General features: G+C 48.7%; 3 protein-coding genes across 5 annotated transcripts; all 3 read right to left on the reverse strand.

Moving 5' to 3' along the window:
* Positions 1–1,875: 1,875 nt before the first annotated feature.
* Positions 1,876–8,646, reverse strand: BDBG_00566 (ULK/ULK protein kinase). 3 transcript variants are annotated; one of them, XM_031719942.1, is made up of 4 exons: positions 7,213–8,646; positions 6,409–6,979; positions 3,596–6,311; positions 1,876–3,470 (listed from the first exon to the last, which is right to left on the reverse strand). In XM_031719942.1, the coding sequence occupies exons 2-4, from the start codon at positions 6,562–6,564 to the stop codon at positions 3,304–3,306; spliced, it is 3,039 nt and encodes a 1,012-aa protein (XP_031575878.1). In that variant the 5' UTR covers positions 6,565–6,979; positions 7,213–8,646; the 3' UTR covers positions 1,876–3,303. The 3 variants fall into 3 exon arrangements, with proteins under 3 accessions (XP_031575878.1, XP_031575879.1, XP_031575880.1); XM_031719943.1 differs by having other exon boundaries at positions 6,409–7,242; positions 7,611–8,605; XM_031719944.1 differs by having other exon boundaries at positions 1,884–3,470; positions 6,409–7,874.
* A 208-nt stretch (positions 8,647–8,854) lies between these two features.
* BDBG_00569 (phosphatidate cytidylyltransferase) lies at positions 8,855–14,432 on the reverse strand. Its single transcript, XM_002629277.2, has 2 exons — positions 13,653–14,432; positions 8,855–13,559 (listed from the first exon to the last, which is right to left on the reverse strand). Exons 1-2 carry the CDS (start codon positions 14,221–14,223, stop codon positions 11,377–11,379), a joined length of 2,754 nt encoding a protein of 917 aa, XP_002629323.1. The 5' UTR covers positions 14,224–14,432; the 3' UTR covers positions 8,855–11,376.
* A 40-nt stretch (positions 14,433–14,472) lies between these two features.
* BDBG_00570 (ATP binding L-PSP endoribonuclease) lies at positions 14,473–17,684 on the reverse strand. Its single transcript, XM_002629278.2, has one exon. It carries the CDS (start codon positions 17,281–17,283, stop codon positions 14,689–14,691), a length of 2,595 nt encoding a protein of 864 aa, XP_002629324.1. The 5' UTR covers positions 17,284–17,684; the 3' UTR covers positions 14,473–14,688.
* Positions 17,685–17,712: the final 28 nt, after the last annotated feature.

A 17,712-nucleotide genomic window follows, 5' to 3' on the forward strand; every position in this document is an offset into this window, starting at 1 on the left:
TTCTTTATTATATTAAGTAACTATGAGTTCAATCTATATTATAGAACTAATGAATTAGTAGATTCTATATATTAAGTGATATTTAATTGTAATATTAATCATCTTCTTTTATATTAAATTCAGTTTCTTCAACACTCTAGATATTGACTATGAGTGAATATCAATATTAAATTCATTCTTCATAAAGCAGACAGTCTCATTGCAATATACAGTTGAATATATCTTGAAAAAATCCTTCAATTCTGATAAGATATCTGATGTGATCTTTGACTTTACACTGTGTGATGAATGAGATTCTCTAGCAGTTTCAAAGCAGTGAAGATTTCATTGAATTCAATATACAGTAGCTAGATGATAATCAATGCTTCATGCAATCTCAGCAGGCATATAATCATTCTTAAGAAGATGTACAATCTTGTTGATGATGAAATCACAGAGTTGAGATAGCATATTGATGATAAAGGTAAGAAAGACGCGTATTTGGATGATATTTGATTGAAAAAGATGTGTATTGGATGATATTGAATGATTCTAGAGAAATGCAGATATTTTGATTTTTTGGTGGTGTTTTGCTACTAATTTTCAGGGGGGGCTGGGAAAATTCTGTTTTCGCAAGTAATATGTCCGCCACAATATGCAAGAGCAGATGCGCAACAGCGCGCATCCTATTGGCATCAAAATAACGTAGGGAAACAGATTTCTCAGGCCATAATCCGAAGCCATGTAAATAAACCAAAAAAAATAAAGGGCCAATCAAGTACATGGCTCTTTACGAGTCCATTGAGGCTTGTCGGATATCGTGTTTTTCGCATCTCTCTGATTAATATCGCGATTTAGGGCTGAGGCAGGCCGACACCAAAACACATCATCAGTCAACATTAGTATGGACTAACAACTTTCAATAGCGGACTTTAGACACGGGATAAACAAGAGCAAAGGGTTTACAATAGGTGCATCCAGATTTATCCCCCAAGGCCTTCTGTGACACGCTCACATATTCACCCTGCCGACCGTTAGTGTAAATACTTAGCCGCCTGCAGCATCCGCACGCACGATAGAACCGGCGCTGTATACCATCGAGGTCTAGCTCTGCCTGGCCTTCGCGAACTTATCTCCAAGGAGAGTCAAAACAGCGTGGAACTAGACGTGCTGCTCGCGATATGCTACTCCCTCCTGTTTCAATCTGCAGAAATGGCCGACACAGGTTCGCCCAGCGTCTTCTGTCTGAATCCGAGGAACTTTCGAATATATATCATCTCGCCGCGGAATTCCGTGACGCAGATCCTACTAGCCTAGTTACTTCGCGGCGACGCTTGTCACCATGCAGATATACCTGGTAAATATACGAGATACCACATCGCTTGACAATGTATCACATATTCAGCTCCATATTCACCTGGGTGGACTCTATAGAGAACGGTTACCCGTCGAGTTTTAGCACCATATCGTCTGGCCAGTCCGCGTCGGCAAAGCTTTCATAGTCAATTACGGGGCGTTCAAGTCGGATGTCACTGGCCTCATCCGTTTGACGTTATCCCTGGCAAATGGCGGATATTCACGAAGCTGCACCCCTTATACTCCGTTATCAATGTTATATAATATCAAAGAATAAGGTGGATCATTTAACAGCATGTGTGTAGACATTGCATAGGTGGATCTTGATGTGGAGATGTTAAAAACATGTAGCCTCCGTTGCCTATTTGAGATCTTTTATTCGCAAGGTTGGCATATTTATATGAGGATTTACTTTTATAAAATCCCACTTCATAGATTTAAAGTTGCTAATGATAATCTAGGGAGGAAGTTCAGCGGCCGGTAACGGGTTTATTTAGTTATACATGTGGCAACTACGTGATTAAATGACGAGTAAAATGACCCTATGTGCAGAGCGGAACAGCAATCAAATGGTTTAATTCAGTCAGATAAACCTGTTAGTATATATATATTTGTATAAAATACCAATCCTCCAACCGCAGGCCCCTCGAAGCCCAATTAATTAACCCATAAACCATAAACCATAAACCAAAGAAAGTGTGAACAACTCCATATTTCTCCAGCTTCAGAAAGACTTCAGTCCCTCCCCTCTCCAGTATTTTACCAAAAAGCCCCCCAACCCCTTTCTGCCCCATATTCGCCCATGTGTTCCAATCTGTAAATAGGGTAGATCGAATGTATATTAAACAAGGGGGGGGGAGCGTGAAAGGAGATGAAGAAACGAAATATAGAAATTAGAAAAAAGATGACATAAGTAGGTTCGAGTTCGAGTAATGCGAAAAAGAAATATGTAAAGGAGTGAAATCAAAACAAACCACACCAAGCCAAACCAAACCATATACCCGATAAATGAGAAACTGATTGAGAAATGAATATTAAAAAGACCAAGGACCAAAAAATAAAAAAGCAAATAAGCTCCCCACAACCCGTCCCAAGGCACCATTTCCATCCCGCCCATTCGTCAAATCAGTGAATCGAATAATCCATGTGCTTTCGTGTCTGTCTCAGAATGGATAAAATTATAAACAAATGCGCCAGAACACACTCAAAAGAGAGAATTGCAAGAGAAAAAAAAAAAAAAGGAAAGAAGACACTAACACCCTGCAGCCCTGGGGGGTATAGAATAAAATAAGACGAATGAGTTGATGAGCTGAGAAAGAACGACAATAGATAAGAAATGGCCAGGAGGGGAGAGAAGCAATAAAGCAAGTACAGAGAAGATAAAAAGAAATAAAGTAGTAATAGCAAGAGATGAAACGAACATAAAATAAAATAAGAACAGATAAAAGCCGAGGGACGTCGCAACCGGATATACCGCTTATGTTCCGGTTGACGGTCGTACGTTCCATGCGAAGGTCAAAATGAATAGAGTGAAAAGGAACTTCAACGAAACGGGACAGTAGACGGGCGTAAGCAATACCTCGTGGAAGTGCAGTTTTCGAAAAAGGAGAACCCCGCGCCGCGTGTAGTGAGCCGAGTTTTACTCGCACGCATCCTGAGATAATTACCGCGGTTAGAATATTATTAGACTAGGCCAACGGCGTTTGAGCATTCGCTCGAAATTGGCCAATGGGAGGAAAAGGTAGGCCCGCAAGAGTCTCATTTTCGACAGGAGACGGGGTCTCCTCTCAAACTAGACCCTCGCCTGGGCGTTTGTATCGTCTCTGCGACTGCATCCGTCACGTACAAACAAACAAGTACGTGGCACTTAGCGCGATACATTACTTACATCCAAGCTCGCAGGACGTAAATAAAAGTTCAGAAGGCGAGGAAGGACAAGGCCAGCCGAGTTAGCCTCTGATAATTTCCTCACCGAGGTGACGCAGAGGCAGTGACGGCGGGTGAAGAAGGTCTGCGAAGATGCGATGATATGCCAGTAACTTTGGTCTGAATGACTGGGGGGCCGGACGTTCGTTTAGCCATCAGTGTCATTTTCTTTCGGAGCTCCGCGAGCCGTGTGCGGATGCTGGCGACAACTATATAAATTGGATGTTAGTTGGAAATCACATAGAATTCATTAAAGGCTACAATGGAATGATAAAGAAAATAGGAGCTGCAAATCAAAAACACGACAAAGAAAGAATACAAGATCTTAACTCACGTTTAACCACGATCTGGCGATCCTCCAACTGAACCCCATTGATAACGTCATTATCAATACCGGGTTTCTCAGCCTGTCCAGATCTCCTCGACGGCAGCTCCTCATCATTTTCCAAAACAGCCTCCAGCATCCTAATAGCAGTGACGTACGCAATTTCACAGCCAGGCAAATCCTCCCCAGTAAGCTCATTAATGGCCGCAGTCCGACTCATCTCCAGCGCGCGGTCGTACATGAGTTTTTCCGCAGTGATCCCAGAGCTCACGACGATCTGATCAACAGACGTCCCCAGTCCCAGCCCCGCATCCGATCCATACGAGTGGTTACCATTGTTACTTGGATGTGAAGGATGATCGGTAGGTAGTCGCTTCTGGCCCTCCACAAGCTTGAGCCGGACAAACTCTGCCTTTTCCAGGACTTCATTGAAGCGGTTTCTGACCCACTGTACGACGTTATTCACACGGTTCCCCGCGGCAGGGCTTGTATTGCCACTGCCGTTATGATTATTCCCCGAACTCGAAGATGAACCGTCGCCAATGCCAACCACTTCTCCTGTGTTCTTTCGCGCCCACCATGCACCGGCAATATCCATCGATTTGGCGAGCAGGGAGAGTGCCTTCACATAAAGTACCAGGGCCTCCTCAGAAAGGGTCACAACAGCATCGACGGTGAGTCCGCCATCAGTTGACTGGGACGGGTCAACTTCCATTTCTGGTGAAGCGGTACCAGGATGAATAGCCGTTTCCGACTGCATGGACGGAGCCAGCGGTATCAACTGTTTGTACTTGACTTCAGCAAATCCGTAAACAACATCACTCCGCGTGGCGCATTCTTCGATGATCTGGACTGTTTTTGTGTCCTCGTCTAACGCAACTTGCGTCTTGGCTCCGTCCCCGATAACGACAAGGTTACCTTGCGGGGAAATTGGATAGGCGGGAAATGGGTTGTATGCTAGCGGTGGAGAGCGTCCACCTTTCGTTAGAGTTAGCGGGGGAGAAAAGCCAACGCCAAACAATCTCCCACTGGCCATATTTAGCGCTTTCGAGATTGCAGATGTCGCGGAGGTAGGACTGGGCCCGTATCTCCGTTCATAAGAGCTTTGCCGATTGTGGTTAGAGTCTGCTCGCGGCCTACCAGTAACCATTTGCAAGGCACGTGATGAGGCACCTTGTGATGGACTAGGTGAGTGGGAAGCGGTGGTGGCACGCCGGACAATGGCACCTGCCGCCGGGCGTGTTGAACCTTGAGGTTGTTGCTGTATACGGGGGCTGGCAGCAAGTTCATCAGCAAAGGCATTCACTTCCACAGCCCTCTTTTCCACGATGATATAATCGCGTTCAAAAGCCACTTCCTGAGCAGCCCGTTCCCGTTCTCGTTCGGTATCTTTGTCGTCAAGCGCTGGTTGGGGAAGAGTTCCACGCTCGATGGCGTTCTCGTTGAGTAACGATGATCCGGGAGACGATGTGGTCCGACTCCGTTGTCGTTCCATGGCATGTGCAGCAGCAGTTTGATCGCTAGACCCACGGCGCCCAGGAGATGAAGGCTGGGAGTTCATGTTTTGTTGGCGTCCTGTCACCGCTGCTCGTTGTAAATCAGGTTTATCGCGGCTTCCCATCCGACGTACAGCACCGGCCGGACGAGGAGAAGTCCCGGATACTGGGCGAGGTGTGGATGGGCGTTGACCTTCTGCTGCGTGATCCAAAGAACGACGTTCAGACGGGGAGGACGAGTAACCTGCTTCCTGAGCAACGTTTACACTTCGGTCCTGCCGAGTCGAGCCAGCCCTTTGTATATCCTCAGCAATGGATTTTTCCTGAGCAACGGGATACCGATCCTCAGTCACCAACCCCGGGATATCCCCTTTAATAACCGCTGATTCGAAGAAATCATTAAAGCCCATCCTTTCCACTGGATTTCGTTTGAGTAACTGTCTTATCGTCTTTTTCATAGTTTCCGAGGCATCGCAATGTTCAGGAAATTTTATTCGATCATTCGCCTTCTCAATCTTCTGAAGCAATTCGACATGGTTCGTCGCTCTAAAATATGGCTTCCCAACCACCATTTCATACAAGACAGTGCCCACTGACCATAAATCGGCTTTAGCATCATATTTCTCATACCTCAAGATTTCCGGGGCCATATAGAGAGGGGAACCGCAGAGCGTATCGGCAAGAGACGTTGAAGGAAGTGACCGGGCAAAACCAAAATCCGCCAGTTTGAGTAAAGGCATGGAATCCAGGCCTGCAAGTGGTGTGAACAGGTCCTCATTTCCCTTGTATGGAGGAAGCCGGTAGTCTCCCCTGGCGATAGAACGCGGGGAGGGGTTAAGTAAAAGATTTTGAGGTTTTACGTCGCGATGGACCAAATCTCTCGACCGGAGGAAATGGAGGGCGCTCGCAAGTTGTTTTAGAAAGTGGCGGACAATAACTTCATTTAGACCGCCACTCTGCGGGTTCGGATATCTTTGTATCAGGTCACGGGTCAACTGGTGTCTCACTAGGGTATCGCGCTTCTTGATGAAGATCGAGAGATCCCCAAGGACGCAATATTCCATGACAAGATGGATCTCATTGGCTGTCTCTTGGCAATCTAGAAGCATGACAATATGGGGGTGGTGGACAGCTTTCAGGATATTGATCTCTAGTTTCAGGTTATCCTTCAGCTTCTTGTTTAGTCTCGCCATATTTACAGACTTAATAGCAACGAGGGTTTGGTTTCGCTACATAACCATCATATGTCAGCAGATAAACGTCGAGACGAAAGAAAACATTTATTTCAGGCTTCGATGCATGCAAAACGGAAACGGGCACACTCACATTATGAACACCCTGATAAACAGTGGCAAAACTTCCCCGGCCAATTTCCTCCAGGCGGGTATAGCTCCCGACCTGTATGGGGATGATATCCATTTCCCTACGTCGTCTGGACGGTGGCGGCCTAGTTGGTGGAGTAGCATCCTTGGGAGAATCCATGATGAGCGGGCAGCACAGGCACACGGGCACTCAGGCACCCGCACGCAAAACACACACACAAGGGCTCTTAACCACCCCAGAATCGATCACGTCCTCGACAACGTTATAAAAATTGTTTGCTTGGACCGGGGTCCCATCAGGAGCGGCTCGGGCAGGGCAGGGATTATAATCGGACGGGTGAGGGAGGAGTTGGAGGATCAGCGGTCTATGGCGAGTTTGGGATGGTATATGGCAGAGTAATTCGAGGCCGACAAGACGGTGTCGTAGCACTGGAGAAGAAAGGGAGAGGTGAGGAATAGGCCGGGGGTGGTCGTTGATAAAGCTGGGTTGCTAAGCCCGGAACGAAGCGAACCTGGGGAATCGAGATGAGGTCACAGGATCCTACTAGGCAGTATGGGGAAGGGTATGCAAATCACTGTAGACAGGTAAGTTAGTTGGGGCGGAGTAGGAGTGGAGACGACAGATAGCCAGCTATGTAACTAAACATGTATAGGAGCCCAAGAGAGAGGAAGAAGAAGAACAAGAAGAAGTAGCAGTAGTAGTAGTATAGTAAAAGAAGAGGAAGACGCAGAGGAAACGACAGCAGCCAGGGCTCGAGAGGGATGTTTGAGAGAGGATGGAGAGGATGAAGGAAGATTCGCCGGGTACCTGGAGATGACTGTGACAATGCGATCCAGTCTGGTGAGCTCTTGTGTCAGTGGAGAGGAGAGAAGCTAGTTGGTTAGGTTAGGATGGGGATGGGGATGGGATGGGATGGGATGGGGGATGAGGCTAGGGACAGCGGGCGATGATTGGCGGATACAAAACAAGGCGGCCTTGCAGCACAGCAGATGAGACGGACGGGACAGCAACAAAACGGGCAGAGAGAGGGAGGGAGGAAACGGGATTTGCTGTTGAGGTTCGTTTTTTTCTTTTTTTGCTGTCTCTTTTTTCTCTTTTCTTTATTCTTGATTCTTTAATTTTCTTTGAAATGCGTTTTCATGTTTTGGGAGGCAGCGAGAAGGGAAATGGACGTATGTATATACTATGACTAGGAGAAGGCTTACCATACCAATGTGTAATGTGCTAGTATATACGCGGCGTAGAGAGGTGGAGGCAAGACAGTCCACGTATTGATGGGGCATATATACCACGACAGGAAGAATTGTTCCATAGGATGCGGAGATCGGAAGAAGATATGAGAGGAGAGGAGACGGGAGATGTGTGATGGAAAGGGTTGATGGTTGATGATTGATGATTGATGGTTGAATGGTTGATGGAAGTATGCAGGGAGACATTGTTCATTGTTCTTCCTCGCAGGCGGCGAGCGGTGTTGGGCGGTGGGCGGTGGGCGGTGGGCGGCGTTCCAGGTAAGAGATACCCAACGGCTACCCGGGCCGCCCGCAAAACTCCAGGTCACTGATACCTGGAACCTGGCACCAGTCCCTCCCCCGGAATGATGAAACAACACCCCCTCCAGAAGGCACATGTACCAGATACCTGTACACCGCCCTACAAGGTCTATGGGATGGAGGTACCTGTGACTTGGCTTGTCCAGCACATCAGCAGGCCAGCAGATGACGCCAGACCGGATTGGGGAACAGAAGAATCTGGACTGTCAAACTGCGTGCTGCTCATCTCTCTCTCATATAGTTAGTTACCTGTCTAATCCGTAACTACATAAAACACGATTCCTGATGGGTTGGATAAAATAACAGGTAACTAATAAATAATGCGCAACATTATAAACCATCATTGCCACATGGTCTCCTCTCTCCTCTACAGCGCCACAACTCCCTCTCCTGAATCCCACCTGTTCTCAGTGCACAAGGAGGCTCCTTCACAGATGATTGAAAACTCGCCCTCTCATCAGGTGCCATGTCATGTTACATACCTCAACCCAACAGCACTACTACTACTACTGTGTAACTAACTGACTGACTAGCTGACGCATGTCTGCCGGTCTGTCTTCTGTCTCTTGTTGACAATCAGGTTGCTCTAACTTATGTACTGTACATTGTACATACATACATTTATTTATAAATAATCCCATCACGGTAACATCCTTCCTACATCTATCATCTCATCTTCATGCGCATGCAGGGAAAGGAAAGCAAAATATAAAAATAAAAATACCCCGGTAGGGTAGAGTATAACGTCATCCCTGGAAATAAGCTCTGGACCCCAAGTCGAAAAGAGCAGTAGTTAGTTAAAGTAAGAACAACAATAGCAAGGCGGAAGGTCGGAAGCCCAGAAAGTCTAACCAAACCCACATGTCTTAGGGAGGGTATTCCTGCGAGATTTCTTCAGGTTCTAGATTTTCATCGGCCAGGGGAGCATATCGTGTGTTTTTTTCGTAGCTCAGTAAGTTAAAGTAGTGGTGGTGTGTTTCAGGGATACACATACTGAGCTTAAAGTCTTACGTCTAGCCATCATGTATTACTTGTATTCTGCGGATTGAAGTAGATATTTATTGAGCAGACAGGGAAGAATGTTCTAAAGGGAAAATGAAAATGAAACAATAACTGAGAATAAAAATTATTTGCCTTTGATCAGCAACATATGGAATATATAATAAAGGTGGAAAGGTATCAACAATCGCCGGAATATACTTAAGATATGGGTCCTGCCGCCTGATATCCATCTTCCTCGCGATTGCGCCAATACTATTGTCGATACGCGAGAAGTCGTTTTAACATCGGTTGCTGCAGGCTGACTTGACTGTAGGTAGGCTCAAATCCGGCATTTCCCACGAAAGAGAGGGGATAGAACAGGGGGATCAGGGAGAAGACGGAGGAGGAGTAGTGGTGGCAGCCAGTCTCTCTCACTCAACAACGCCTCATATATACCTTTTAAGACTCTCGTCCAAAAACCCCAACAAAGCTCAACTATGAGGTCTCTCATATCGGAAGTGATCGTAACCCTTACAATACAGATCACTGAGCCACATCAAACTCCTATCAAAGAGCATCCGCTACACCACACTCTACCCATGCCCATGCCTCCCCTGCTTCATGCTCATCATCATCATCCTCCTCCCGTTCCCCTTCAAAGTCCCATCCAACCCTTCATCCCCCGCCCACCTACACCAAAAACAGCTCCTCGATCCCCGAACACAACCTCAGCGCCTGACACCCCGCATCGGACCTTATGCCTATGACGCGCGTTAGTCCATACAACAACGCAAGCGGTCTCACTCTCATTCAAATCCCCTGGGGCACACATCCCACATGCCCCCATCCGGCAATAGGTCAAAACGCATCGCACCACGAGCCGCAAATGCAAATACAAACACATCCTCGCGGAAACAGAATCACGTTCCACCGTGACCCGCCGTGCGCGTGGCAGAAGGCAAGTTTCGTGCCCATAGGCTATGAAGCACCTGGCGCGATCCTCCAGCAATGTGTGTTGTAGAGGCGGGATGGGGGGGGTTGCTGTACAAGATGCTCTCGCGCGTCAGGCTCTCATGTTAGTTTGGGTTCACTCGGCGAACCAGGGGGGGCGGGGATATCTCAGGGACTGTTGCGGTTGTTGCTGCAGGGTTGGTATGGAGGATTGGCGCTGGAGAACCCATGCGAGTCTAAGGGTTGTCTGGAGGGTTGGCGGAGGAGGGGATGGTGGGAGGATGGTTGTTGATATGTGTACGTGATTGCGCTAGGTATGGCGAAGGAGGCAAGGGACGGGGTGTAGCTTGATGCTCCCCCTCCCCCCCCCCCCCCCCCGGGAAATTTCCCCTAACACAGGGTAGGAATTATCATAGATAGCCTGTCTGGCTCGGGATATTCATCAAGCTTCGCGAGGCGAGGCGGGGCGGGGCGGGGTTGCGAGGAGATAGACAGCCCGGAGAATTTTGAAGGATAAAAAGGAGGGAATATAAGCCCTGTGTCGCGTTGGCGGAGGGTATTTCCCGGTATCTGTAGAGAAACGGCTCCGTTGTCATCATCGGTCTGCGCGTTATCCATCCCCTGGATTGAATGAAGGTAGTCTTTCCCTTGAAAATGACATAGTCTCAGAGCTGATGAGAGGTAGTTATCCAGTCAAATCACGGAATGACCAACAGCTCGCCTCTCATTATATCTGTTGTTCACATTGCTTCATTTTTCAATCATGAGAGCATTTTCATCATACCATGTACACTTTCTGCTGCTTCGCTTCATCTTACATATGAATTTTCTCATGAAAGTTCTGCAAATGTTAGAATAAAAAGTTATCCAAGTACCCTCAACTTGCAATATCAGTTAGTTAGTCAGGGGTGACACAAACACTCAGATCTCGCAGTGCTGATTCAAACAATTTTGAAGACGTGCTGAAGTTAGGTACACTTCTGGCTAGCGTTATCTTCACTGTGGATGCTTTATCTCTCACAGAGTCACAGGATGCCTTTCTTATTGTTTATGGCATGATCCCTGAAGGCAAGGAACTCTATAGATGAGATGAACGAAACCCTAGAAGCGAGATGCGCCCGCTCTGGTGCGCTTGGCGCGTTCATTTAAGCGAGCAAACTCTGCCTCGGCAGGTACCGTACCACCCGCCTTCGAGGTTCCACGGGTTATTCTAGTAAGGTTAGGCTGGGTGGGACGGAATAAATATCTTGGACCGGCCCATACCCAGCCCCTAATAATAAATATCTTTCTCCTCCTTTCTCATCGTAGTAGTAAAAATCCCCTCATCATTTCAAGCCAATATATATGAACAGGACAAATGTATGAGCAGTTGAAATAGTATATACACTTCTAAAGATCTATGCTGAGGAAGACAGATGAGATATGGTTAACACCTATAAATGATGCGAATTAAATACGAGAAGAGAAAGGGGGAAGGCGAAACAGATATCTATAAACCCAATCCGCGAACAAGCAACCACAAAACCAACGGCACCACAACATTATCATTCCCACCCGTCAAGACTGCTTCCATGCAACTTGACCCTAGCGCCGCAAGGATAGATTTAGCGACGATGACAGCCCAGCCCCTCGATGTCGCCATCGTTGGCCAGGATGCGGATATCAACTGAGACATCGGCACGGACACTGAACGATCCCACCCCCCGACAATCAACCAAACGCGCGCCGCCAGTATGCCCACAAAAACGGCGAGTGCAAAGGCCATACTGCCCTCGATACTCTTCCCGCCACCCCAGAACCACTTATGTCGGCCATATCGTCGCCCCACCACAGACGCTGCAGCGTCACCCATGCCGACGCATATAACCCCGCTGACCATGCTCAGATCCCGCGTCTCTACATCCCATCCCTCCCAGGGAGGGCTGCCAGTGCGAGGGATCCCAGCAAGAGAAAGCCAGAGTGGAACGGCGCAGCCAATAAGGAGGAAGATGTGGGAAACAATGACTGGGCCGCGATGGTCGCGCCCATCTACGTAAGGTGCAAGGAAGTATGTGAGCGGCTTTGAGATTGGTGGTAACTGCGAGGCTCGGAATAGATCCAGTAAGAGGAAAACGGCTAGGACGAGGGCCAGAGCAAGTGCTGTGAATGTAGGGTCGATGAAGGTGGCTGGCAGGAACATCAGGACCATCATTCCATGGAAGACTTTGCGTCGAGTGTCTACCTCAACGGGCCCGTTGAGACGAATCACTAACGCCAATCCTACCACAATCACAAGCGCACAATAACAAGAGATCAGGAGGCGGGTATTTGCCTCTCCGAGAGTATCTCGCCGGAGATGCTCCACCCATCCCAGACGACATGATTTGTGGTCCAACTCTGGATCGAGTAAAGGTGGTATTCGTACCCAATTCTCCAGATTGGCTTTTACGATCTGAAACCTGAAGGACGGGATGTTGCCAAACAGATATCCAATTGCCCACCCGAAGGGCTCATTCCCATGAAGTGCATTCCGCCCAACATATCTTCTCACAGGCAACAAAATTATAAATAAAGTCGCCGCGTAGGTATATAGTGCATATGCCCACTTTCGCACTCGGGCCTGTGCCGCGGTAAGTGAGAGGAATGATTTGACATTCGGCGTCACTAATCGTTTGCGCCGGCCACTAGGCGTAATTTTAACAGAATCATCCCCGTCGCCATCGTCAATGGTCGACGATTGACGACGGTAGCTGTGAGTAGATTTCTGTTGCGTATTCGTAGTTTCTTGGAGTGAACTACCATTCTTTGATCGGACATTGTCCAATGGAACTGGGTGAATGGGAGGAGCCGCGGTTCGATCATCAGACATCTTAGCAACATTAGCTTGCTTAAAACCGTAGTTGCTTTGGCTTCTCGTGCCCTTGGTCAGTGTAAGTCCGCTGACAGGTACATCGCTCTCGGGCAACACCTCCCCGTCATGGCCACCATGACTGAGTCTGTAGCAGATGCTATGATCAAGCATCTTAAGAAGACTCCTCGACTTGTTGTCTCTACTAGGTGACCGACGGAATTTCCAAGACGGTATTCTTGCTAATGTAACCTCCCAGCGCAGGACATGTTGACATAGGGCAAGCATACAAATCCCACCAAGCCACAGTAGCGCCTTCAGAATTTCCCCTTGGGGTGAGCTAGCAAAGAGCAGGATGTTAATGAGTCCTGTAGCAAGGAGCTGCAACTCGGTAGGCAATAAACTAGTTGTGGAAAGAAAATGCAATGTTGTTACAAGCGCCTGGTGTAAGGGGAAAATAAGAAGCAGTAGCTCCGGGTTGAGGCCCTGAAATGCCTCAGAGCTTCGTGACGGGATATCCGAGATGATAACTGGCAGAATGGTAATCGCCCAATGTGCGATGATGAAGTCATGCCGTACATTGTAGAAGGGTATAACGGGAGAAGGTATCGAAGAAAGTCCGAGTATTATATTTGGTAATATTGACGTCTGATGATTGTGTACCAGCGACAACGCAATTAGCACAGGGAGGAGAACGGGGTATATTAGAGGAGCGGGATCGAGATTCGTCGAGAATGGGAAGGCCGCAATAGCTTTCCAACTGCGCCGTCGAAAACCATGCGTAGAAATTTGAAAAGGGTATATCAAGTAAAGTACAAGAATCGTAATCGAAAATGTCAAAAGCTCTAAATGAGCAGAACACAATATCAGCACCTCTAGCACTTGTCAAAAAATAAACAAACAAATAAATAAATACATAAATAATGACAGATACGTACCTCTATTCCAAGCTCTAGCAGCGAATCTTACATCGTTCCCAAAATATACCGTCGCGGCCACAGCAAGTACCAGCACCGTCTCAAACAGCCTTCGTAGAACTTCGATGCGGTTCCGCCTAGCCACCTGGGCCAGGGCATCTTCCTCATCGCCATCCGCAGCCTCACCCGAATCTCTTCTCGAAGCCGCTGACCTCGACCTCCTGAAAGCATACCATAACCGCTCTGCCGTCGACTCCGCACCCGTCTCCTGGCCACTCCCTCGTCCAGCACTCAGGTTGTGTCTAGGTCGCGCCCGGGGCGCCGGCAAGCCTTTCAAAAACCCCGTGCTCTCATCGTCCGCCTCCGTTCCACTTTCACTAGAAGTCCTAGACGATTTTCTCCACGAGGAAGTATAGTGGTTGCCACGTTCACCGTTGCCTGTCGGGGTGAGGAGGCCGGGTCCGTGGCGATGGTAAGGGTGCGGCGATCGTGAAAGTTGCCGTCGTGAGCTCAGCGCTGAAGCAGCTATAGGTGAGGGATCATGGTTTTCATGGCTTTCGTCATTTCCTCTGTCGGCGACTTGGGTTGCCATATCATTCTGGTCGAGTATTGGGTTTGGAAGAGCTGGGAGCGATCACCCTCACGCCATAGCTGGTTGGAGCTCGCTGTGACGTCGAGAGAAAAAACGGCGGTGCGTGACCGGAATTGTCAATCAACAACCCGGATAATATTTAAATAACTTGGTAGAACCCACCTTACGTCATCTGTAGTGGTTCATTGTGGACAGAAACCTGTTTTTTGCATCTCGATATCGTCATCATCAACCGCCATGTTTTTCCCTCGTGTTTTATACTTGTTATTAGGGCGCTACTTTCGGTAACATGCATATCAGCAGTTGGCTCTACAGAGTAGTTATAGGACATGGAGTAAATTCCTTTTGATTTCATTGGCGTTCCTACTCTCCAAGCAGTATAGCAATCAAATTTTCAAATATACAGCCGTAACTAGTTTCAAATTGATCGTTGAAATGGTCATAATAATGCAATCCAAAATATTTTCACCCCTTCAAGCGAATATGAACCACAATACCCGCGGCAAGTTTCAACGCCCTTGGGCCCCAGACAGATGTAGCTGGGACGATCTGCCCCAGCTGCCCAACACTCCCATCCAGGGGATAAGAGGTATATACCGTCGAATTAACATGATCGATGGTCTCGCCATGCACATCAATTTCTCTCGCTTTCACGAAATCTATCGCGTCCCGTATGCTCACTTCCAAATCATGGGTTGGTTGTCCCGCGGTGCCGTCTTGTACCCCTATATAATAACACGACCCAAAACCGGTGCCTTGTGACCGGCTTAATGTCCATGACCCATTGCGTTGTGTTTCCTTAGACGTAGTTAGTTGATCTGACCTTGTCCCCAAACCCTGCCACTCAATATCAACTGCACGTGGTAGCGCCGCGACCTGCACCGCGAAAAACGGCGGAGTGCAAACGGATCCCCTGACGATATCGAAATTTGGCAGGTTTTTTTTCACATCCGCTGCGGAATACTTCCCTAGACCCCGCTGGTTTCCATATTTGAGGTCCCAACTATCAAATCCAGGCGGTTCCTCGTCATCCTCGTCCTCCTCTCCAGCCTTCAGGGATGACGGATCGCGGTTCATATGCTCCCAGATATCCCACGCCAGCTTAGCCTTTGCGGGGATATTCTCATCCCCAGCTAGAAGCGCCACGGCCCCCAACCACCAGTCCACCTCCATGACTCTCCCAATCCGCCACAAATGTTGCAAGGATAATACCAAACGAGATACAAATGGATTAAACCAGCCGCTGCTCTCCTCCGTTGGAGCAGGGTTGTATATTTCCATCGACCCAGGTTCCAGGGGTATCTGCCCCGCAACATATACTAGCCCGCCATCGTGATCAATCCTTCCATGTTTGTGTAGCGGGATGCACTGTGCTTGTGAATATGGCCCTATATTTGCTGGGGCCCAGTAAGAACGTGACTGGACGTGTAAGCCCAATCTACACTCGCGCAGCAGCATATCTATGACGAAAGACGCGAGGACGTCCACACCAGGAGGCATGTTATCGCCGCATGCCACAGTTACTCTGGCAGGGGGTTTCGGTTTGGTAAATAGAGAAGCGTAAATGGGGTTTATTAGAGTGAAGTCGTCCATTGATCGTAGGAGGACGGTGGTAAATACAATGTCCGCGGTAGTTGTGGGGCGTCTAGTTCCAGTAGTTGTTGAGGTAGCTTGTAGCAAAATCGTCTCGAGCTTTCGTGCGATAGCTTCCATCTGATTCCCCGCCCCAGGACCAACTTCAGGGGCGGAGAGGTTCGAGATAGTCCATACATTTTCTCCCTTGATTTGACACACAGCCACCTTCCGGCTCTCTTCATCACCGTAATTACCATGTAACCTGTGATCCTGGACCTCTTCTTCTCGAACATCCTCATACTCCCCCCCGCGCAGAAGCATTTCATCCAAAAGTTCCTTAAACCCGGCATCAAACAGCTGCGGCACCCTCACCAACCTCAAACCCCCATCATCATCATCATCATCCCCGCCCCTTTCATCCTTCCGCACGCACGTAGCCCCCCGAATCCTCACAGCAGCCACACCCCCCTCCCCAACCCTCCTCTCAATCCTCTCAACCACAATCCTCCCCTTCCACAAAACCCCCGGCCCATCCAACGCAATAGTCTCATACTCCCCACCCTCCCCCAACACCGCCCCCGCCACCTCCCCTTCCCCCACAAACCTTCCCATCCCCCGCACCAACCCCCTCCTCACCACCCCGCCTTCCCCATCCGCCCTCCCCGCAACATCCCCCCACAAATCATCCACATCCAACCCTCCACTAGAAATCTTGATAATCCGCGCCTCACAACCGCACGCGGCCATGTCGTCCAACAGCCCCGCGACAGCTGCGGGGGAGTTGGCTGGCACCAACTCACGCTCCACCGGCGGTGGGAGGGTCGGATACATCCACAGCCAAGCTAGGGGGGTCAGTCCCAGACGACTAGCGACATTCTCGACTCGTGTGCGCTGGTAGGTGGAGAGGATGGCGCCGGCGCAGACGGCGTTGGCGGTTGGGTGGGCCTTGAGGACCCGTTGGAGGAGGTGGAAGATGGATTCGGTTTCGTCTGTTGCTGTTGTTGCTGCTGCTGCTGATGATGAAGGTGGTGACGGTGAGGGTGGCTGGTAGTCTCGCGAGGTGTTGAGGGCCGTGCCGTGGATCGGGGCGCGGTAGAGCGGAATATCCAGGGCATATTGGTAGAGGGGAATTATGCTGTGGCCGACTGTTTGGTACATGTAGCTATGGAGGTCTTCTTCCTCTTCCTCTTCCTCTTCTCCCCACTGACCAATCTCCCCATTGCCATTCACTTCCTGACCCCCCACTCTACCCTTCTGCACAACATCCCCATCCTGATCATCGCATTGCAATGACCCCGTAGTTACATATGCATCATAATTGGCACTGCGTTTCGGCCGCAAGGGCGGATGGAGGTTCGCGAGCGCAACGACCTTGTGTCCATTTTTGAGACAGTGAAGGATGACGTAGAGAGAGTCCTTGCCGCCTGATATCAGGGCAATGACATTGAGCTGTTTCTGCTGCTGCTGCTGTTGTTGTTGGGGCATGGTAAAAAATCTTGAATCAGGTCCAGTTCAGGGGGAACAGAAAGTGACCAGGGCAAGGCGTGCAGCCGATAAAGAAAGACCCTTGGTCTGATCAGATAGATATCCAGGAATCCAGGAATACAGTTGTTCTCAACGCAACATAAACAGAAATACAACTGAAAGTAGAACTAAGACCATCCTTTTCACTCAGGTTTGCTTTTCACCTAGGAAACTCAACGTAGCAACTACGTACACATCTTGTTCCTCTTCTTTTTCTGTGCTTGTCGTTTTCATTCAACAAGAGAATAAACACTGGTCAGAATATTTTTCTACTCCCAATGAAGCCGGCCAGGTTTGAACGGTGTAAATGTACATGTACATATACAGCACATACGTCTGTCTGGCTGGGAGAAGTTGGCGAGGCGAGGGGCGAGTTGGTCAACCTTTGGT

Source organism: Blastomyces gilchristii (assembly GCF_000003855.2).
Source record: "Blastomyces gilchristii SLH14081 genomic scaffold supercont1.1, whole genome shotgun sequence".
In the NCBI taxonomy this organism is placed as follows: Eukaryota; Fungi; Ascomycota; class Eurotiomycetes; order Onygenales; family Ajellomycetaceae; genus Blastomyces; species Blastomyces gilchristii.